At 31.5% G+C, this 25,525-nt stretch overlaps 1 protein-coding gene across 2 annotated transcripts in view; it reads right to left on the bottom strand.

Annotated features, from left to right (window-relative positions):
- Positions 1-2,256: 2,256 nt before the first annotated feature.
- LOC118193953 (tetratricopeptide repeat protein 33-like) overlaps positions 2,257-25,525 on the bottom strand; it is a 36,918-nt gene continuing 13,649 nt past the window's right edge. For both annotated transcript variants that reach the window (XM_035365118.2, XM_035365120.2), the window contains exons 3-5: positions 19,861-19,942; positions 15,346-15,477; positions 2,257-3,586 (exon numbers count right to left, since the gene is read on the bottom strand). In XM_035365118.2, the coding sequence (XP_035221009.1) occupies positions 3,347-3,586; positions 15,346-15,477; positions 19,861-19,942 (454 nt within the window). In that variant the 3' untranslated portion in view covers positions 2,257-3,346. The remainder of the gene's footprint in view (positions 3,587-15,345; positions 15,478-19,860; positions 19,943-25,525) is intronic.

The raw sequence follows: 25,525 nt of genomic DNA, 5'->3' as shown, positions 1-25,525 counted from the left end.
TCCGACTCCACAGCCCTGTTTGTAAGGTGGGGGAAAAAAAAAAAAAAAGTTCGAGGGAAAAACAAGATATTTATTATGGTTCATGACAATATCCGAGTTAAATCTGGCTTTAGTGAAGCAGACAAAAAGAAACACAATCTAGCTAAAAGTAATACAAAACTGTAATCAAGGTAACAATAGGTAATAAGAGCTCAAGTAAATATATTCTATGATCCATAATGTCATTGACAGTATGCCACAATCTGAACCATTGTGTGACACATCACAGTCTGCAACAATCTGGTAATCTGCATCGACTAACAAAACAAATTTGCATGAGAGAAACTTTGGTGTAGCACCAGGTGTCTGGGTCTAAGACCATATCCCTAATCAATAAACTGAATTTACAGTTCATTTATAATGCAGCCACGTCGTTGACTGCAACTCAGGTTCATGGAGGAACCAATTATTACAAAATCTGCTTGGATTCCTCCCATGAGCTAAGAAAACATGTGCATGGCAGAGTGTTGACTGCCACATGATATTACGGGCGATGGCATTAAATATGCGTAAAATTTTCAGTGCCATAGTTAACTCATTGACAGGAAAATTGAAACGGAATCTAGGAATCTATTCCCGAGATATCTCGAGTGTAGTCGTTAAGTGGTTAATATTGCCCACCGCCTATAACAGCTAGTGCTTGCCATGGAGGGATTATTAACTTTACATTTGCTGTTTCTTCTTTCTCCACAGGTTTGCTTTTGGGGAAGAATCTGACAAACACTAAACTTGTCTTAGTAATATTGGCACTTTATTTCTGTTTAACTCCATTTTTGTAAATTGGTAACACCAATTTATTGACATTATTTAATGTCATTTTACAGCAAATATAGTAAGATGCACCTTTTACAGTATTATCTTCTTTCAACCAATCCTCTAATTCCAGATTTTCTAACTATTCATATCTAAAATTTTGAGTATATCACCATTCGTCTTTTTCTGTGGGGAATGCAAGTTTCAGACATTGTGGTTATGGTTAGTTAGTCGCAATCCTATTTTAAAATGTTCTACAAAATGAAAAATAAAGTACTATTTCACTAACATAAAATAGAAATAGTCCATACAACCTAAAAGTATAGTATTATTGTATGTAGCACATGCATAAATGTAAAATCACACTAAATAATACAATTCCATGAAAGTCGGAGTCCACCTGCCCGGTAGGCATAACATATAACATGTTAGTAACACGGATGACAATTCTAAATTCTTTTACATTTGTAGTATTTTGTACAAACACTTGAAATATTATAAATCATGATGAGTATCATTGGAATTAATTACAAAAATCGTCATTAAATTTAGTAGTTTTTAAAAAATTTAAATAATTTTTTATTGATTAAAAATTATCAAAATAACCCAGGTAGTGAGGTATTTTAGTGGGAAAAAAACCTATAGCGGGAAAAAAACCTAACAGATTTACATTAAAAGATTCTATTTTTCCTTTCCTTAAAGTTTCAACTTTATAAGGCTCTGGCTTTAGCCAGTTTTATTTTATGAAGTTTTCAGCAAACAGTCTTGGGGGAAAAAAAAAAAAAAAAAAAACCCGAATTACAACTCCATACAATACTTTTGTAGGATTCAGTATTATCTGAAATAATGAATAATATTGCAAATGAATCCTTGCAGAAATCTATTTTCAGTAAATAGCTTTCAAATGCTAATCAACAAGAGCAAAGGACAATAAAGAATAAGCATTAAGTAAAATAAACAAGCATTAAAAGCTGACTAAATCTCACTGCACAAAATATAACACAGCTTATGATAGTGCAGAATACTTCAATAAAGAGAATTGTACTGAATCTAGCAAAATGTGACCAAAATAATTAGGTGCATTGTATTTGGCAAACTAATGATTTTTACTGCTAAAACTTTTCTATAATCTAAGGCAGAATTCTGCTTAATTTTACATTTCAAACTGATTTTTAGCATTTATTATAATAATGTTTAAGATTTAATTTTGACAACTTACAAAACTAAAACAAAATAATACAGTTATTTTCAGCAATCTGAATGCATTATAACATCACAAGTTGAAACTCTGATTTTGCTGACACATATAAAATCAATACTTCTGTACCTCATTTCTTATACTGAAAAAATTAAACCAGCTCAGACGAAATTATTTTGTATTCTGATATTCAATTATCATGTTTATATGAAGTAAATAGCAACAAAAAAACATGTAAAATGTTTAATATTAAATTCTGACTCTCAAAAACTTAATAAATTTTATTTACAATATATACAGAAAAGAAAGCATACACAAAAAGAAAGCCTTCATGTTCTAACATAAGAAATAATATTTCTTTGATCCATTATCAAAATTATAACACTCATAAATTTAATAATTTTCAAAAAGACAAACACTTACGGAAAACTCTAATAACAACAATAATAAAAACAATCACTTACAACATTTAAAATTGTGTATGATTATTTTTTTGCTTAAAATGTAAAACAGCAATGAAAGCAGTAAATTAAAAAAAAATGGTTCATATAATTTCAACAACAATAAATTAATTTTAATTTACAGCATAAAATAAATATAGAGCTAAATATTTTATTGAATCATTCGGAGTCAATATTTAGTATAAAATAAAATGATGCTACATGATTTTTGTCTTCTGTGGAGTCCATGTTTGCTTATGGTCATACAGAGGTTTTAAAGTGTATTAGTTCTTTTGTATTATACTACAATATTCGGATATTCTGATATAAAGTTTTAGATAAAATCAATAAACATACAACATACACTAATGTTTAGAAGGGGATTTAACAAAAGCAATAACAAATTTTAATCTATTTTCAGTGAGAAAATAAATCTTAGCAATAAAAATTAAAAAGAATTGACTTAATCAGAATTCACTCTCACTGAGTGAAATCAAAATCATATTAGTAAACTTTAGAAAGGTAATTCAAATGCAATAGTGAAAAATAAAATCTTATTTCTAAATGAAATGACACACTAAAAACTTGCTGACTTAAATAAATTAAAAAAGAAAATAATTATCTATCTTTCTCACCTGATCTTTGCAAAAGCTTGGTGGTGCCGTTGGTTTCATACAGCAGATATATCTTATGAAATGATAAAATGATACCAGTTAGCAAAATTTCAGTACCATTTTTTATGTCTATTATTCCACCAATGGTGCTCAAAACATATACTTGTAATGATGAAGTATGAAACAATTAAATAATTTCTTTATTTTATATCAATTTGTAACACGTCATTTCATATAGGAATAAATAAGATTTTGTTTCAGTTCAGTACTTTGAATGACCCTATATTAACAAGATATTATAATTAAAATCGGCACAACACTAAGCTATTATCTTGAGAAATTGTTTTTTCTGATGATGTAATATATCCTTCTTCGTCATAAGTAATAGATGATGTTGAAACTGGCTTTACCTCCCTTTCAGCATTTTGGTTATCCAACTTAGATTTCTTTTCCAGAAGTGTAAGAGTCCATTTTAGATCGTCTTCCCAAAGTTCCTTCTCAGATGGATTCAAATGAATGGCTTTTGAGAAACTTATTTTTGCCTAAAACAAAATTAAATTAATGGTAAAAAGCACAACAATACAAAATGATTTTCTTCATACATACATTTTTCTTAGCACTACCGACAGGTGATTTTATACTGATGACTGTATACTTAATTATTTAATGCAAAGGATTTCCAGCAATTTGTTACATTTAGTTTCTCTTAAGACAATGGGTGAATCCAAGATTTTGGTTGGGGGGGGGAGCTGAAGTCATAGAAATTACCTATCATTGTGATGTTTCCAAATTTTAGTGGAGTAAACAAAGATGCTTGTTTAATGTATTATCATAAATTCATACATTAAATGCTAATGAAAACTCAGACAAATTCAGTGACATTTTAAAGACCTGATAATGAAGATACAGATATAGAAAACAGCATCAAATTTTGTATATTAGTAAATGTTATAACAAAATACATTGATATTAAATATTAAATTGAAGAATTTAAGAAAATGACAGTATATTATGATATAATATTCATATGATCATTCTTTTAGCCTAAATTATTGAGTGCTTCATTAATATTTATGTCTACAATATTATAATATATACTCATAAGTGCCAGAGAAATAAATGTATTTTCGCCTGTTATATTCTTCAAATAAGTCTTCAATCTTTTTAAGGTAGTGCAGCTCTCCTCTGGAGCTGCTGTTGCCACTAGTATTACTACAGCTATTCTAAAAAGCTCATATATGCTGGGAAACATCTCTTTTTCACATCTGTTTAACATTTTGATAATCAATAATTCGGTGTCTGGAAATTCACCTACTTGTCTTTCCTACAGTAAATATTCAATGGTGATGAAAGAACCCTTTTCAAGGAGGATATTTTCATAAAATTTGACCTATATATTGAAATTGATGATGTTTCTTAAGCCAGATACCAAACATGGAAAGGAAGATAGAATATATTTACAAACTAAAAAACTTAAAAATTTTTATAATTATAGCATCCAAAAATGAGAAAAAGAAATATGATATCAGTAATATTAATGCTAAACTGATCAACTTGTCATTTCTTTGTCTTCGGAATAATAACTGGTATCTCCTGCCTCAGACACATTGCTCCTTTTTTTTAAAAAAAAGTACCTAAAAATGATCATTTGCATTTTTTCTAATGTTCAAAAATTAATCTCAAAACATCTGGGGAAGTTTTACAATGGAAGTCAAATCCAAATCTTTTTGTAGGAATCTACTTAATAAAATGTTGTAGCTAAATATAAATTCTTTTTCAAAGAGGGAAACCATAAATTTCACAATGCAGATGGAGCTAATTAATCCAGTGACACCAATTGACATATCACAGTCAGTTTAATGACTAATTTCATCCAAACCTTTGCATACAGCATCCAGAAGTTTAATGAAAATCATAATAAAGTCATGCCTCTACATCCATATTGTGGGGCATAATTTCTTTAAATGCATTTTTTTTATTCAAGACAAAATTCATTGATCTTCTCTGATAAAACTTTCTGTTTCTTTGCAGTGTGAAGCAATGACTATGCCTTTTCAATTATCTTCAATTTCTGATGTCTTGGACTTGCAAGAATCTGAGAATGCAAGTTTAAGCAGTATGATACACAATACATTCTCTGCCTTAACATGAAAGCTACCATAACCTTGTTCTCTGATATTTGATGTCCAAAGTATCCAAATTGTCCATGAAATATGTTGTGAAGTTGCAGAAGTAAGAGGACATAAAAAAAATGTTCAAACATTTTCATCTTCTTTTAGTTAAAATACTGAAGATAGAACAATATTTGCTTGATGGTTGTAACATCAGTTGTTTCATCAATCAAGACTGAAAAACATTTCAAATTTTTTTACTTATTCTATAATTTTTGTCTGCGTCAGAGAACCACAGGATGAGTATTTAATTTTCGATAGAAAAACTTGTACGCTGCTGGCAACCGTAAATGCAACACCCTGAAGGAAGCATACAAATAACATAAAATTTACAACATACGTTAGCGGAGGTGAGATATGCAAATGATTAGAATTTCAGTGCAGATGCACATCCTGCATGCCTGTGGTGCCACTTCAATGTGCTATTTAAGGCTTGGAGTTTTCAATGATTTCAAGTTCAGCAATTGTGTTTTTCTTGTGGTTTTTTTTTTCAAAAAACAATCAACTATGCCTCGTAGTAAACAGTGATCATCATTTGATCAAGTATCCGAGTTCGACAGAGGAAGGATAGTGGCCTACCGAGAGTGTGGATTATCTTTCAGGGAAATCGTTAGTCATGTTGGACGAAACCAAACAACTGTAATGCAGATATGTGACCACTGGATGCAGGAGGGTACGACGGACCGACGTGTTCGATCACATCCACCTCAGTGCACCACTTCACGTGATGACAGGCACATTGTGCGCATGGCACTGACGGATCACTCAGTCACATCACAAACCATAGCACAGTGCACTCAGTCTGTAATGTTGGCTTTAGTTTTTCCTTATACAAATTTTGATCGGAGGCCAATCGGCGGTAAGCTTAACGTGGTTGCCGCTGACTGGCCTATGATGTCAAGATCAACAGGCTGGCCGAGTATTATATATATATACACCAGTATCGCCGAATGTGTCTTATTATGAGTTAGTATAATGCTAGTTTTCTTTCAGTCAAATGATTTTAAATGTAAAAGCTACAGTGTTAGCTTATCTTATTTTAATTTACGGAATAAAGCATGAATTTTATTTAGATTAGTCTTAGCTTTATTTAAGGGAAGCAACATATGCTTTGTCTTTATCGCCACTGCCAACAGGGTTATGGGCCCAGCGCCAACAGCTAATCTGTCATCCAGTTCAACTCAGCAATGAAGGAATGTAGGTGAAGAGGGTCATTATCCACGAAAAGGAGCTGACCAGTCTTAGAAGTTTTGTTCAAGTTGTTGCACTCACACTTAGTTGAAGATGTCATTACTAACTGAAGGTTTTGAGCTGTTTAACCATGACATATCGATTGAAAGTCGATATGAAAATGCTGTTACTGGATAGAAACTGTTGGAGCTTCAGAGAGGACAAAGAAAAAGAATTAGATAAAAGTGCAACCAGGCATAAAAAGCAGGAATTCACATTAAGAGAGAATAGAGCCTTCACTACATTATATTATGGAATTAAAACTGAGTTCAGACCGCTGATACAAGAATGCTGAAGTGGTAAAGAAGCATGAGAAGTTCTACAGAAGCAATTCGAACTCAAAACAAGAGCAAGGATAATTCAGTTATTGGATGAATTTTTTAGCAGTAGATATACCCCAAATGAAGAAATAGGATTATTCATTGTGAGGATAAGAATGACTGCAAAGAAGTTGGCTGAAGCTGGACACAACTTGACAGATCTTTTTAAAGGATTTCAGGCAATAAGGAGATTAACCCAGGAATACTCCACATTGTACAGTTGATCTATAGGTGGAAGGACGAAGATTTTACGTTGAAAAGAATTGCTGAAGAACTGGTAAGGAAGAAAGCCGACTTCGCCAGGTAAATGCCGTTTTAGAAGACAGCAAGGTAAGCGTGTTTAATACTATTAGTTAAAATGCAGGGAAAGACAGAGTTGAAAATAAAACTAAATCTATGGACAATATGAGAATAGGACCTTGTTTCAGATGTCATAAATTTGGACACTTAATCGCTCAATGTAAAGAAAATGTAAGTAAAAATCAGAAGTTTAAAATAGACGATAAAAATGGACAGTTTAAAGATAAAGAATTAACGTTAGTAGAAAATTATATAACAACTACAGATAAAGAAAGTAACGCAAATAAATTTAATTGGGTCGTAGATACAGCAGCTACAACTCATTTCTGTAATAATAGAAATTTAATGACAAATTTTGAAGAAATAAACGATATACGTATGTCTTTAGCTGTAGGAAATTGTGAAAGTAGTAGGAAAGGGTACCATTAAATTTTCAGTAAAAGTAGGCAATCGAATAAATTGGATTGAGTTAGTAATGTGTTATATAATCCAAATCTAAGAAGAAATTTACTATCGAGAGAGCAAGTTTAGAAAAGGCAGGTGCTCATTTTGTGTTTTCAAAAGGCCATTTACGGTCTACATCAAAGTGGCCGTGAATGGTTTTGTGAATTTGAAAGTACTTTAGAAAATCTACATTTTAAGAAAATACAATGGTGTAATTATGTTTATAAGGGTTTAATTCTCTTGTTATATGTAGATGATATTATGATTTTTAGTAAAGATCAATATAGTATAGATAAAGTAATTTCACAGCTGAGTAAGTTTTTTGATCTTAAAGTATTAGACAAAACTAAAACGTTACTTGGAATTGAATTCTTAGAGAATGATAATGGGGTTTTTATACATCAGCAAAAATATATCGAAGAAATTTTTGAAAAATTTAAACATTTCCAGATACCAATAACTTCACTTCCCTAAAGGTACTATTCTTACAAAATTAGATTGTCCATCTACAAGTGCAGAAATTGTGGAAATGCTAACATTACCCTTTAGAAATCTGCTGGGATGTTTAGTTTTTGTAGCCAACAGGACAAGGCCTGATATTACATATGCAGTGAATATCTCATCACAATTTCAGAAGAATCCTGGAATTCATTGGGAAGTATTGTTGAAATTGCTTGGTAATCTCAATAGTACTAAATTATATAAGTTAAACTTATTGAAGATTAAACATCTAAATTTATATTGTTATTCAGGTGTTAATTATGCAAGTAATAGGGATGACTGCATGTCCATGGGAGGATTTATATTTAGATGAAGTACCAGTAATCTGGAAAACTGTTAAACAAAACTGTATAAGTTTATCAACCATAGAAGCGGAGTATATTGCCTTATCGGAGGCAGCGAAGGAATTAATGTGGACGAAAAATGTCTTACAAGATGAAATTTTAAAGTTTAATTTAAGAGAATGTAAACTATTTTGTGATAACAAATCTGCCATTGATTTTTCCAGATCGCTAATAGAAAATCGCCCAACTAAGCACATAGACATAAAATATCACTTTATTATAAGACTAGTAAATGATAGAGTGTTTGACCTTGAATTTATCACCAGTAAATTAAATACAGTCAAAAGTCGTTAATTCGGACTCCTCGGTACTTCGGCAATTCCGAATTATAGATCATCAGTTTAAATCTGGTAAAATGGCATGCAGAAATTATAAAATAAAAAATATGAAACCGTAATTTATGAAATAAAGAACAATTATGATCTAAAGGGTATCAAAATTTACAAAAAAAAAAAAAAAAAAAAAAAAAAAAAAAAGAGCTTAATATTTATTTGTTTACTTTATTAAACATTTCTTTCAATGTAAGTTGTTTAAGTTGCTTCGTTTTATGTGATAATACTTTCTCTTTAATTCTATAAACAGACATAATTTCTTGTTCAGTTACAAAGTTCCTCTGTTCAAGTCGAGAATACTGTCAATTGCTGTGTCGAGAATACCGACTAATTTGTCAATCGAAATTTTTTCGTTTTCAATAACCTCTGTGTCACTTTCTTCACTATCGGAAGCAAATTATAATGACGAGGAATTTGATTTAAATCATATCAAAGACGGAGTACATCGAGATGAAATACTACATTTAGTAAGAAATTATAAACCAAATAAAATAAAAACATCTGCCCTGAAGATAAGGATAGTGCTGACAGATCAATTTCTTATTCATTGCGCGCAGCGGCGTTTCTCTCCCCCCCCCCCCCGCCGCTGAAGAGTAGCGTGAAATTGATAAACAGATTTTGGAATGGTTAGAAAAACAAAGGATATGCCTTTATCCATTTTTTGCAGCAATTCCACTTTTGGTTTGATGAACATCGAAACATACTTTCGCTTTGTAGATCCTTTGGGAGCTCCAGCATCGGAAATTCTATTTGACATAATCGAAAGTTCAAGCTTACATTTATAAAATTGCTCTAACAATCTGCAAAAAATAATAAGCCGGATCCAATTAAAAGATTAAGGAACAATGCAATCTGCAACATTAACTGAAATAGATAATTAGATAATTTTAGCTCATACCGTCCGTTATAAATTAAACGCGCATGTGTAAATGTATTATGTGCATGCGCACACGCATATGCGCAGGCGTAAAGGTCTTAGCTTTGAGGTCCGGATTACAGATCATTCCAGATTATGGGTGTCCGAATTAACGACTTTTGACTGTACTGCAGATTTATTTACAAAAGCAGTGACTGCTGTTAATTTAAGAAAGTTTTGTTTAGATGTTTTCAGTGTTTAAAGACAATAAGTGTTTTCATATAATAGAATTGAACTATGAACTGTGATTCTGTGTAAGTTTTGTTTTTGTTTTTGCATGAGGAAACGAGGCCCGTTTATTGGCTTTAGTTTTTCCTTATGCAAATTTTGATCGGAGGTCAATCGGCATAAAGCTAACGTGACTGCCGCTAATGTCAAGATCGGCGGGTTGGCCGAGTATTATATATATGCACGCCGGTATCAGCAAATGTGTCTTATTATGGAGTTAGCATAATGCTAGTTTTCTTTCAATCAAATGATTTTAAATGTGAAGGCTACAATGTTAGCTTATTTTATTTTAATTTATGGAATAAAGCATGAATTTTATTTAGATTAGTCTTAGCTTTATTTAAGGGAAGCAAAATATGCTTTGCCTTTATCGCCAGTGCCAACATGTAACGCATCATCCAGTGTCTGCGTGAACCATTCGACGCCGTTTACAGCTGAGTGGTCTGACCGCAAGATGTCCACTGCTTCGTCTATTCTTGACGCAGAACCACAGACATCTCCGCCGCCAATGGTGCGATGAAAGAAGGATATGGACAGCAGAATGGAATGAAATTGTCTTTACTGACGAGTCACGCTTCTGTCTGCAACATCACGATGGTCGGATTAGAGAGGATGATGAACAGCTGCATTATGCACCCCCACAACTGGTCCTGTACCGGGTATTATGATATGGGGCGGTACTGGATATCACTCTCACACTCCTCTAATACGCATAGCCGGTACTAACAGCCAGTGCTACATCTCTGAGGTGTTGGAGCCAGTTGTCCTTTCTTACCTTCAGGGCTTGCCCACAGCCATATTTCAAAAGGATGATGTGCGACCACATGTGGCATACATTGTTCAAGGGTTCTTTATCAATTGCCAGATTGAATTGCTTCCCTGGCCAGCTCACTCTCCGGATCTTTCGCTGATAGAAAACAAGCGGTCCATGGTTGCTGAACGATTGACCCAGATTACATCCCAAGCTGCTACACCAGATCAATTTTGGCAATGTGTGAAAGCTGCTTGGTCTGCTGTACCTCAAGAACACATCCGAAGTCTCTTTGAATCAATGCCAAGGCGTGTGGGAATGGTGATCTCCAACAATGGCAGCTACTCTGGCTGCTGATTTTGGAAAGAATCACACTTCACAGAAGTCTATAAATTTAATCATTTGATACTTGGTCAACATGTTATCTACTAAATAAATTGTGTTGTGATATCTTTTGTCTTTCTTGGTGTTGCAATTTGTGTGGCCATCAGTATATATTGCCCATTTTGCCTCTGGAATGAATAGCAAACCTGAGATAGCCCTGAAATGCCCTTCAATTAGAAAGGGTAAGTTATCTAAATCAATTGGCCTATGCCTATGGTTATGCAAAACCTTGTTTCCTACACAATGTTATGGTTTTTTATTATGGGTTTCAGTAATCGACTCTCTTTAGCCTTTTTGATTTTACTTGGTACTTACAGCAATCCAACAGCGAATTAGCACCAGTTGTGGATGACCATTTGTTTTAGAATTGGCAACAATCAGCAATCATTACCATTTGTTTCCAGTAATGATTGCCGATTGTTGCCAAAATCTTTGCCCAAGGTCAGTGGGATAACATGTAAATACCTTTTGTTTTGATCCAATAAAACATCCTCAGATATTTGTTTGTTGCTGTGTATTTACCTTTAGTTTGTGTAATGCAAAAATGAATTTTTGTAATTATGATTAGTGTAATAATTATGAAGGCATTATGATTACCAAAATATTGTTACGTGTGTTTCCTTTTCTTAAATCCTTTTTGCACCAAATAGCCCATAGGTTATGATAACGTGTGTCTAACATAATACATAGCAAAAAATATACACTATGTCCAAGCATGGGGCCTGAAAATCTAAACTTAAGAAATAAACATCCAAAATGGGTGCTTAAAATGAAATGTGATGACAACACATACATACAAAGATAAGTAAACTTTAATGTTTCCCGATTTGTAGTTAAGCAAATTTGGATCTAAAGGAAAAGTAAAGAATTCTGATCATCCTGACCTAATATCATTTTCGTTGATCATCTGAAACACTTAAATGTTCAGATGAATTTGAATTCTTTTACATGAAGTGTGATCGGCTTGATCATATGATATATGTTCTGCTGCATACCAGTTTTTTTAGTACTGTACGAGAAATTTTGAAATGTTATTGAAGATTGTACTTATATCTTTCATATATAGTAAATGAAAGTTTGTTATTGTAACTCTGTTAAACAAATATTGCTGTGATTGAAATGTGGAGTTTTGTGGTAGCACATACTAATCTGGAAATTTATATATAATTGTAAGAATATGTAAAATATTAAATTAGCAGCGTAAAATAATTTTGCTTCTCTATTCTAAAAATAGTGCAAATAGAAGTTCAGCGTAAATTAATTTTCCTTCTCTATTCTAAAAATAGAGTACAAATAGATCTAAAATCTAGTAACCTCTATTTGTACTGTGTCATTTCGAGAAAAATCTATGTCACATGACTCTCACATAATTCTGAAGATGTAAATGGAACTAAAAGTCAAGCAACCAATAATAATTTTACAGAAATATTAACTATCCAATCAAAAAATGTTTTGAGAACCAAAACTCAGTCTGAATTAAGATTTCACCTTGAACACTGTAATAAAAACAAATTTAATAATAAAGTGAAGTTAATAATTAATTAATAAAGTGAAGATCAGCAGGAATTCTGATGGCGTAGAAGTGTTGATCCATAATAAATAGGAAATTAGAGGTGAAGGCATATTAAATCTTCATATTTTAATTCAGCAACATGTTGCAGCCACAAACAAGTTGGCACATTAAATGTGCCTATATGGAAAAGTTTTACATTTTAGATAAATTTGCAGTAAGAAATAAGGAGCAGACAGATTAGCAGTACGGCCAAGCCCAAGCGTAGAAAGCAAGTGCATTATGTTTAGGGTGAAATCTTAATTCAGACTTAGTTTTAGTTCACAAAGCATTTTGATTGGATAGTTAATATTTCTGTAAAATTATTATTGGTTGCTTGACTTTTAGTTCTATTTACATCATCCGAATTATATAAGAGTCATATGACATAGATTTTTCTCAAAATGACCAAGTGCAGATAGAGGTTACTATTTTTAGACTAGAGAAGGAAAATTAATTTATGCTGCTAATTTGATCTTTACATATTCTTTATTTTTCTTACATATTTATATAAAAATGAATTAATATTTTGTTTAAAGTACAAATACTTCGTTCTATGCAAGTTTCAATTTGAAGCAGAGAAAATAAATGCGAAATACAAACAGTACAGTAAAAAATCCGAAATCCATACGTACAATATCCGGAATGATCTAAAATCTAGACCTCTAGTTTACCAGCAAGTTTTTTTTAGTATTTTTGTTAAAGCCATTTGATATTTTTTTTAGAATAAAACATGTAGAGAGTTCCGATCCTTGATTTCACTTTGGCACAGATGCCACCATTATCACATTTTAGATAAATTTGCAGTAAGAAATAAGGAGCAGACAGATTAGCAGTCCGGCCAAGCCCAAGCGTAGAAAGCAAGTGCATTATGTTTAGGGTGAAATCTTAATTCAGACTTAGTTTTAGTTCTCAAAGCATTTTGATTGGATAGTTAATATTTGTGTAAAATTATTATTGGTTGCTTGACTTTTAGTTCTATTTACATCATCCGAATTATATAAGAGTCATATGACATAGATTTTTCTCGAAATGACCAAGTGCAGATAGAGGTTACTATTTTTAGAATAGAGAAGGAAAATTAATTTATGCTGCTAATTGATCTTTACATATTCTTTATTTTTCTTACATATTTATATAAAAATGAATTAATATTTTGTTTAAAGTACAAATACTTCATTCTATGCAAGTTTCAATTTGAAGTAGAGAAAATAAATGCGAAATACAAACAGTACAGTACAAAATCCGAAATCCACACGTACAATATCCGGAATGATCTAAAATCTAGACCTCTAGACTACCAGCAAGTTTTTTTTTAGTATTTTTGTTAATGCCATTTGATATTTTTTTTAGAATAAAACATGTAGAGAGTTCCGATACTTGATTTCACTTCAGCACAGATGCCACCCTAGTGAATTATTAGTTCAAAAGAAATCCCAAATCTGGAACTGCCACAGTTGCAACGAGTCTGGATCTTAGACTTTGTACAATACATATTAAACAAAATCTTAATTTTGTTTTGAATCTGTCGAAAACAGATTAACAGAAAAGGAATAGAAATACGGTCAAAAGTCGTTAATTCGGACACCCATAATCCGGACCTCAAAGCTACAAACTTTCTGCGCATGCGTCGCTTTACGGCTGCGAATTTGCGTGTGCACAAAATACGTTTACGAATGCGCATTTAATTTATAACGGACGGGATAAGCTAAGCTAAAATTATCTAATTATCTATTTCAGTTAATGTTGCAGATTGCGTTGTTCCTTAATCTTCGAATTGGATCCGCCTTATTATTTTTTGCAGACTGTTAGAGCAATTTTATAAAAGTAAGCTTGAACTTTCGATTATTTCAAATAGAATTTCCGATATATATTTACTAATATGTAAAGGATATACAAAGCGAAAGTATCTTGCGGAGTCCATTAAACAAAAAGTGGAATTGCTGCAAAAAATGGATAAAGGCATATCCTTTGTTTATCTAAACTTTAACATTTGTTTATCTAAACTTTGTTTATCTTTAACGCCAGGGAGCACAATGAATTGGAAGTTGATCTGTCAACACTATCCTTATCTTAAGGGCAGATGTTTTTATTTTATTTGGCTTATAATTGCTTACTAAATGTGGTATTTCCTCTCGATGTACTCCGTCTTTGTTATGATTTAAATCAAATGCCTCGTCATTATAATTCGCTTCCGATAGCGAAGAAAGTGACAGAGGTTATTGAAAACGAAAAAAATTTCGATTGACAAATTAGTTGGTATTCTCGACACAGCAATTATAGGACTTGAACAGCGGAACTTTGTAACTGAACAAGAAATTATGTCTGTTTATGGAATTAAAGAGAATGTATTATCACATAAAAAACGAAGCAACTTAAACAACTTACATTGAAAGAAATGTTTAATAAAGTAAACAAATAAATATTAAGCTTTTTTTTTTTTTTTTGTAAATTTTGATACCCTTTAGATCATAATTGTTCTTTATTTCATAAATTACGGTTTCATATTTTTTATTTTATAATTTCTGCATGCCATTTTACCAGATTTAAACTGATGATCTATAATCCGGAATCGCCGAAGTCCCGACGAGTTCGGATTAACGACTTTTGACTGTACATAATCTATAGTTTCTGTATTTTGCACTAACATAATGCGCTGAAAGTATTCTATCTTAGTTTAAATTATGAGAATGTTATTATGTATTTTATATGTTAATTCAAGCAATTGGTAGAAACTAGGTTATAATTGTTCATATTTTTTTCTAAAGAATTTTAAAACATAACATCTTAACCACATGTAATAAAGTACTTAAAATAAAAAGAAAAAATACCATTTTAATATCTCCAATACCCAGCTGTGACCGTCCTAAAGTCTGATATCCAATCCACCATCGTGGATTAATTTTAACAGCTTTTTCTGCAGCCTGAAGAGCAGGAAATGGACAATTAAGCTGTAACAAAGCCTAAAAAATAAGAATAAAGATTCATCTTTAGAGTTAAAAAATAAAATGTGGTATATTTAGAACACAAACTTTTATTTACAAAATTTGCTCGAATTTTTACTTGCAAAAATGTAAGAAAAGAATGAATAAGACACAAAAATTTTTCATCTTTATTATATAGCAAGAATTACACTTAATTATATTAAATATATATATATATATATATATATATATATATTGTGTTTATTATAAATTACATGCTGTTTATTGAAATTAGTTGAAGAAAGTAAGATTTTGTTCTTAAAGTGACTATATACTGATATAAGCACTGAAACTATTAAAATAAATGTTTTTCACATATGTAATAAATTAAAAGAACTATGGAGGTGAAAGTAAAATGTCAAATTAAGCCAAATCCCTTTTACATGTAATTAATGACTGTTAATGAAATAACAAATTAAATAAAATTTTTGGGGAAAATTACAGCTTTTTATACTGAAAAAAATGGATAATTGATTTTCAGTTTTACTGACATGATCTTCTGATTTATACTGCCTTTCTTTTTGAAAATTTTTTACAGTGGGATACATACACATAGGCAAGATTAGACAATGTCTCCCACTACTTTTTGATTTTTGAACATTCAAAAAGTAATTATAAATAATTTGTTGTCAAATCCACCTTTGGTATTTTACTTATATTTATACAGATTTAATTAAAAAATTTTGAATAAATTATGCTATTAATTATTACAGAGTTTTATATCTCTTTTTTGAACAATATAAAAATTAGAAATAAAAATGAATATCACAATGGTCTATCGTATTTGTTTTTAATTCCAGTGCTGAGTAATGGAATTTTGCTTACACATATTGACCTGTCTGCAGCACTGTCATCAAATACACATATACAATCTAACCAAAACTAAACTGTTTTGTTTGTGATAATTATTAGTCCAAAGGGTCTTTGCCTCTGAATGATTATTGTTTTCATTTTGCGATTTTATGTTGAATCACTTTTCAAACTGTTGCCACCAAATGTTAGAGTCCTGCATTATATTTGAAGAAATTAAATAATGAAAAATCTGCATAAATGTATGTATATTTCTCGCATTGTGATAAAACAACGGTACATAGAGCCATCGAATTTTAAATGACATAATTCTCTTACGAATATGGGCATGAGGAAGACCAAATTTGAAATTTGTTTTACTATTGATTTCATATTTTGTAAAACTTAAATGAATTTTTGAGTAACAAACTCAACAATACAAAAGCAAGCAATAGCAACACTCTACGAGGGTAAAAAGAACCTTTTTATTTCGAACACGCAGAACTGTGTATCCAGAAACTCTAAAGATAGGCTAATTTCAAAATTATTTTGCGACATTGATATTGAACTGAATTTTATGGTTTAAGTGCAAAGAACATGATATTTAATAAATAAAGGTTAACACACGAAACGTTAAAAACATGCCCCTTTGGATATAATTTGAAATATGAAACCTTTCAGACTTTTTTTATCTGTTTTTACTGGTTTTTTTTTAAAAATATTTCAGTGTAAGAAGATATTAAAGCATAGCAAAAGAAATTGCTATCACAAATCAAATAGTCTAGTTTTGGTTAGATTGTGCATGTGCATTTCATAAAAGGGGCAATTAAAACAACGAAATGTTCCCCTATAATAGACTGTATGCTATATTTAGTTCTGAAAAGTCTTAACACTAGAACCGCGGAACTGGTCAATTTGATCCAAATTGATGTTTAATTTGTCACCACGTGAAAAGTATTAATTGAAAAAAAAATCCCTTTTATGACTTTTAATAGTTTAAGGTAAACAGTAACTTACCAAATTCGAAAATACGTAACATAAATAAATTTTTGATTATTAACACTTATACCTAAAACCGCGAAGTGGGTCAATTTGACCCATAAGAAATGTTGATGCCTAAATGATGAAAAACAGATGCATTTCCTTGGAAGTAAGTGTAAAATATATCTGCCTCACCCTCGATGATAAAGGAAGGATCACATATGATAAAGGAAGAAAATACTTTGAAGGAAGTTGGGTGCCCATCACCACATGCTAAACACAGTGTTATAGACAACAGTTTGTCAAGTGCCTGGAAACTTTTCATACATAAATGGCTATTGAAGCATATAAAGAAATGAATTAAAGATGAAGTTCATCGACAGATTCACGAAAATAAATGGAATATAACAATATAAGAAATGAATGCTTTTATAGCAATTTTATATGCAAGTGCTATATATTGTGCAAAAGGACTTGAACTGTATAGCTTGTGGTCAATGAATTGGGGGGATCACTGTTTTTCCGAAATACAATGTCAAGAGACAAATTTTATTAAATGAGATTCTTACATTTCGATATAACGAGATTAGATCGTCTAGAGACAGACAAATGTTCCCTTATCTCCTATATTTAGAATCGTTTTATTGAAAACTGCCAGACTAACTATACACCAGGTCCTAATGTAACTGTAGATGAACAGTTATTTCCTACAAAAGCTATGTGTAGGTTTATTCAATACATGCCAAATAAACCAGATAAATGTGGAATCCAGTTCTGGTAATGCAGATGTTGATGCAAAATATCTAATAAATGGATTCCTGTATTTTGTAAAATATAACTAAAGTCTGTCCAACATTTCTCTTTCTGAGCATGTAGTACTGAAACTATTAAGTACATTTGAAAACAAAGGTAGAAATGTCACTACAGATAACTTTTTTTCACAACATTGAAGCTTGCAGGACCACTGATATTCAAAAACACCACCCTTGTAGGAACTGTAAAATGCTCAAGAAGAGAAATACCAGTGTCTGTAAAAATTTCAAAATCCACGCAACTAATTTTGGTATGGACGTGATTGACCAAATGCCAAGGAAGTATATAGTCAAGTCTGCTTCATGTAGGTGACCAGTGTAGGTTTTTTATAATATTTTGGACCTTGCTACTATCAAAGCTTGGGTTTCATACAAAGCCTTATCTGGAAAATCTATTAGTATACGGCAATTCATTCAAGACTTAGTTGAAGAATTGAGATAAAAGTTTGTTCTCTCCCAGTAAAAAAATGTGACAAATGGGTGTATAGCAACCACTGAAAATGATGGACAACAACAATTTATTAAGTTAAGTGTAACGAGTCCGATGCCACAGTTCAAAATCTGAAAATAAAACCCAAGCTATTTGTTCAAAATGCAAAGTACCCATTTGTGGTAAACATACAAAATCTATTAGTGAATTTTGTTCACAATGCACACAATAAATTTGATTTTTAAAAATCTGTAAAACTAGTAAGTAACTGGTAAAATTTTTATTCTTTCTCTACAATTACGTCTAAACTTATTTAAATGATATACAATGTTTTCTATCAAAATTAGAAAAATTATATTTTATTTTGTTTAAAACATGAGTATGTTATTTATTATACTTAAAAAAAATTTTTTTTTTTAAATAATACGATTTTCTAAAAATTTAGGTAATTTCCATTAATTTATATAAAATATTTAATGTAAATTCGGAGAAATATTGATTGTTACATAAAAATAAAAATATTTTAGTTAACTAAAGTAATCACTTGTGCAAAATTTTAGGTGCTTCTATTTAGGGTCAAATTTATTAACTGTTGTATGGGAAAAAAGATTAAAGGTAAGAAATATTACAATAATTATATCAACTGATAAAATACTACATATATTATTAGTTCAAATAGATTAGACAACAGAGTGGGGTCCAAAAAAAAAAGGGGGGGAGAAGAAAGAAAGGCCTTGCTTCTGTGTTACAGCAGTATCAGCAAGAAATAGGAACTGGCATGTTTCAGTCTTGGTGAGAAACACAGGGTTATATATGCACACAAGGAATTGATTGTGTGTTCCTTGTTTCAACAATAAATGATCCATTTCTTTTTATAACTGCTGATACTGCAAGACCAGATGGTTTCTTTTCAAACTTAGAATTGCATATCATGGACAACACAATATTCACAAATTATTCTGGACAGCTAAGTATGCTTTTCTTGGAAAAAAAGAAAACTACAACACTATTTTCCATCAATGGATCATAGAAAATAATAACCATGGTAAATACTTATCAATGAGATATTAAGAAAATTTTCCAACCTGAAAATACGTACACTACATACACATATACAAACAGGAAAAGCATTTGCTTCTTGCCTAGGTGAAAATGCACTTATTCCTGTTTCTTGTCAAGGCTGCTGTAAGTACCCAATTACCTTCAAGAAGTTTGCATTATTAAAATAGTTGTGGAACTTAAGTCATCAGCAAGCTAATTCTTCAGAAGTCAGATAAATATCAGTTATCTTGACACCAGCTGAAGTTTCTGGTTACAATAACATTCGAATACACATTAATTTAATATTACCTGAGCTTTCATTTCCAAAATTGTGTTATCTGCAGGTACAAGAGTCAAAGCTTTGTCAAATTCAGTCACAGCTTCTTGAAACCTAATTAGAATTCAATATATATACGCATAAATATATGCAACAAAAATGAAGTTCAAAAGTAAAAAAAAAAAAAAAAAAAAAAAAAAACATTTTTTGTGCAACAAATGCTGGCACAAATAATGTGATAAAGAAGGAAAATTGCATTCTTTTAAAAATCTTTCATGATTGGCAAGTCTAGAAGGCAAGGCACAAAAGCGGGGAAGGTGAATAAAAACAGAGAATGCAACTAAAACTAAAAAATCACATAAAACTGAAGTTGTTCATGAAGGAACAGACTAAAATTTCACATGATAAACAGATTTTTCAAAATTTATTTCTGGAAGAATTTTTAAAAATTTAAACAATAATTTTTAAGGTTAATTAAAAAAATTAATTCCAGAAATAAATTTGCTTCAGATCTGTTTGAACATTGGAAGCCCCTTTGGCAGTTTTTGAACAACCGGCTCTTGGCGATTCGTTGGCATATGCATCATATTATTATGGTATATTGGAAGAGAGTGCATATGCATATTATGGTAATCCTGACAGGTGTTTACAACCCACAGAGGGACTTTTCTTGAGAGACGAAAAGAGATATTTTCTGTTTACATAGATTTACGGAATATTACGCTAAGAGAAAATAAAAGTTCGGAAATCGCAAATAATAATTAGTTCATATTTTCGTAAATCATTATCGGGAGTTAATCACAATCATTATTGGGAGTTAATTGTTATCGGGAACCCCTCCCTTCACCATTGCTAGAAGATCACTCTTTTATTTTCTTTTCTCAAAACTCAATATATAATACAGTACAAAGTCCATAATCCGAATGTCCATTATCTGGAATGATCTATTATCGGACCTCAATGCCACAAACTTACGCATGCGTGTAAAGCATTTACGTTTAATGCGCACATCCGCTACACATGCTCATAAAGCGTTTACCCATGGAGGCTTCTGATAGAAAATGACAGAGAGGTTATTGAAAATGAAAAAATTTTGATTGACAAGTTAGTCGGTATTCTTGACACAGCAATTACAAGACTTGAACAGTGAAACTTTGTAACTGAACAAGAAACTATGTCTCAATATATAATAAAGAGAAAGTATTAGCACAAAAACGAAGCAAATTAAACAACTTACATTGAAAGAAATGTTTAATTAGGTAAAAAAATAAATATTAAGCTTTTTTTTGTAAATTTTGATACCCTTTAGATCATAATTGCTCTTTATTTCATAAATTTCATTTTATATGGTTTCATTTTTTTAATTGTCTAATTTCTGCATGCCATCTTACCAGATTTAAATTGACCTATAATCCGGAAAAACCCCCTAATCCGGAATCGGCAAAGTCCTGACAAGTCCAGATTACGGAATTTGCACTGTATATATATTTAGATTATTTTTTGTAAAAATATATTTATAGGGATAATTGGTGATTTTTGGCGGTACATGGACACAGAGTTTGTGCAATTCTTTGACTTGTTATTTTGGCTTTATTCAGGGCAGATTTTTGGCTCTACACAAATCCAAAGTAACAAGTCTAAGAACTGCATAAACTCGGTATCCATGTACACATCGAGCTATTTTCACTTGGAAAAAAATCAGAGAATTGCACAAACTAGGCATTGTGTACACCCTTGACTTTGTCCATGCACACATCGATCTATATTCACTTAAAAAATCAAAGGACCAAGCAACAAAAAATATATTATCTCAATAAACTACATTTTAAATCAAACAATGAAATAACTTAAAAAAGGAAATTCATCTTAGAAACTACACAAAGGAAATATTCACTTACCTTATTTATGAATTTATGTGTCTTCAGTCAAACAAAATTCCTTAACAGCATCCAAAAACTTCCTAAAATTATCTGAAGAAGAATCTGTATACTGGCGTCACCACATAAATTCACAAAGTATCCTGTGTAGTGCCGGTATCATTTGACGTTCGGCCATAAGGGGGCATTTTCTTCCTACAAACAGGATGCTTAATAATGGCTACTAAGTAAACCTTCATTTACACACCAGTCAGTTAATGCTTTTTTCCCTTTCCTTCCAGATTGTACAAAAACTTCAAATTAATCTTACCACATTCAGCCATTTTACCATGTAAACCGAAAAATAATAATGTACATTTTATCCAAAATCCGACACACACTTTCCAAATCTTTTCCCATGATGCAAATTGACCGCAATTACATCAAAATAGGGTTTCCATAACATTCAACTACTCAGGTTACCATAAACGAAACAACAACTTGGCGATAAATGAAACAACAACTTGGAAATAAATGAAACTACAACTTAGCGATAATTCAAGGGGACTCTTAAATCTACTCTAACCTTATCTAAACTCGAATCTGTATATCGACATCGCCACATCTGAACCTTTCTTTTTACAAACCCATTCAAATCCATCTAAATGGTTTTTACGTTCAATTAGACACATATCCTTCTTACATACAGGACACTTATAATGGCTACTAAGTAAACCTTCATTTACACACCAGTCAATTAATGCTCTTTTCCCCTTTCGTTTTAAATCGTACAGAAACTTCAAATTAATCTTACTACATTCAGCCATTCTACCGTCTAAACAATAAAACCAACACACACTACAAAAGCACTTACAAAACATCCTACAAGTCAAAATTTCCCAGAATCATGCACCCGATTACATCGCAATAGGGTTTCCATAACATTCAACTACTCAGGCTACCATAAATGAAAGAACTTAGCAATAAATAAAACATCAACTTCGCCATAATATATGGGGTACCTTAAAGTCTTCTCTAATCATTAATTTTTGTTAAAAGATTTGTTGTTTAATGTTTTTATTTTAGGAAATATGTATTTTTGGTTAGTTATTCCTCACTGTTTGTACATTTTCTGTTATTTGTTTGTCTCTGTGTGTTAAGATAGGGTTGAATTTTTTCTTGTTAACATGATAGTTTTAACTTTTTTTTAAGCTAGTGCACAATGCCTAGTTTGTGCTATTCTCTGATGTTTTTTTAAGTTAAAATAGGTCAATGTGTATACGGACACTGAGTTTGTGTAATTCTTTGACATCTTGTTTTGGTTTTGTGCAGCGGGCGGAAGGATCGACACCATCTTGCTGTCGGTACCAATCTTGGCGTCAAAAAGGAACGATTCGCCAAGGGGTACCGTAGAGTAAATTTTATTCCAAAATCAACAAAAAACATTTAAAAAATACCTGTGAATTAGGTCAATATTATAATTTGGAGAGCAAAAGCATTTTGCAACACAAAGCAGATGCTATTATTTTAAATAAAATATGAAATTCACAAAAAGCATACAGCAACTGAAAATCTAGTACTCAAAAGGATTACAGAAACAAATTTAAAAAAAAAATAGGGGGGAATAAATAAAATACAAAGTCATTCTACTCCTTGATTAAAAAAAAAAAAAAAAAAAAAAAATATTCCATGGAGTTAGAGTTGAAACAACGTACCTATGGATAACTTTTTACCACATAGAATCCACAGCCTCGCCAACTAAGTAATTGCACTATACTGATATTTTGTTTTAGCATTTTTTATAATTAACTTAACGTTTTGATCTATTTCAAATAAAGCTTAAATAAAGGCTTATGTTTTGTGTTTGATTGGTTTCAAATAAGGCTTAAACAAAGGTCTATGTTTTTGGTTAAAAATGAAATTTTTAGTTTTTTACGTGTATTGCCATTTTTTGGCCATTTTAACTGATTTTGTGAATCACTCTACATTTTGTAATTACATTTGACATTTCTTATTCTAACTGCCCTGGAACAGATTTATTTTTGAAATTAATTTATTTCTGTTCATATTTTCAAATTTGAGCTTTAAAATGTTCTCAATTACTTCTGAAATCTTAAAAATTTCAAACAGCTTTTTATCAAGTGAAATTATGATATCATTCTAGTCAAAGAGCTACAGTTTTGCCATCTTCCTGTTTTTTTACATTAATTACATACTCTTATTTTTAATGGGCTTTTGTTCTTTCATTTTATCCTTTATACAATACAAAGTCTTTAATCCGGACATCCATTATCCGAAATGCTCTATAATCTGGACCTCAAAGCCACAAACTTTTTTTTGTATGCTTTACGCATGCACGTTTAATGTTTAATGGACGGTATAAGCTAGGCTAAAATTATCTTTACTGATACTAAGGCATTTCAGTTAATGTTGCAGATTACGCTGTTCCTTAATCTTCTAATTGGATCTGGCTTATTATTTTTTGCAGGCTGTTGCAGCAATTTTATACAAATTAAGTTTGAACTTTCGATTATGTCGAAAAGAGTTTCCAATTCTGGAGCTGCCAAAGGATCTACAAAGCGAAAGCATGTTTCGATGTCCATGAAACAAAAAGTGGAATTGCTGCAAAAAATGGATAAAGGCATATCCGTCTCAAAATTATGCAAGGAGTATGACATTGGAAAGTCAACCATATATGACATAAGCAAAAAGAAAAAGGAACTTTTAAAATTTTTTGTGGATTCCGACACACCACTTACAACGACTAACAGAAAAAGGGTTTGTTACGCTAAAAGTGACGATCATGACAAAGTGATGATTGAATGGGTAAGACAGCGTCGCAGTGAGAGCTTGCCATTGACGGATCCAATGCTAATGGCTCAAGCCAAAATATTTCATGAAGAAATAAACTTAAACACTGAGTGCGCATACTCAACAGGTTGGCTAACCAAATTTAAAAATCGTCATGGTATAAGACAATTAAAAATTTCATGTGAAAAAGCTTCAGGTGATACTGAAGCTGCTGAACAATTTGCAGATGAATTCATTGAACTCATTACTAGTGAACCATTATCTCTAAAACAAATTTACAACGCTGATGAAACTAGTCTTTTCTGGCAATATGTACCACGAAATACCTTGGCAACCTCTACAGAAAAGGCTCCAACTGGTGTCAAAGATTCCAAAGCGAGACTAACAATTTTAGCCTGCACAAATGCTGCAGGAATGCACAAGTGCAAACTTTTTGTAATTGGAAAACATGTACGATGAGCATTTAAAGGAGTAACGATTTTCCCCTTTATATATCGCGTAAATAAAAGAGCATGTATGACACAAGCATTGATGAATGATTGGTTTGAAAATCATTTTATACCCGAGGCTCGATCGACATTTGAATTCGGTTGGTTTACCAGATCAAAAATAGTCCAAGGACTCAAAAATAGTCCTGATTGCTGACAACTGTTCTGCGCATATTTCACTTAAAGTTTTAGTGAAAGATAATGTATCCATATTATTCTTCCCTAAAAATTGTACGTCTACCATTCAGCCTATGGATATGGGAATAGTGCACGTGCTGAAATGCAAATATAAAGTAACATTTCTAAAATCTATGTTAAATTTCTTGAACAATGGCAAGACTATTCAAGACTTTTTGAAATTTTTTAGCATAAAATCTGCTGTGTGGAGCATCACAAGGTCGTGGGAGGATGTGTCTCCAGATACATTAAAAAATACTTAACATAATTTATGGCCAATTACTATATTTCGTGGTGAGGAAGATGAGGATGATAGCCACGAATTTGAAGGTTTTCGGACATCACAAGCTAAAGGTGAAATTTTC

Source organism: Stegodyphus dumicola, chromosome 8 (genome assembly GCF_044657685.1).
Source record: "Stegodyphus dumicola isolate Sdum_Otavi_A_Nest chromosome 8, ASM4465768v1".
Lineage (NCBI taxonomy): Eukaryota > Metazoa > Arthropoda > Arachnida > Araneae > Eresidae > Stegodyphus > Stegodyphus dumicola.
The sequence above is the reverse complement of the archived record's forward strand: the minus strand, read 5'-3'. Positions and strand labels throughout refer to the sequence as shown.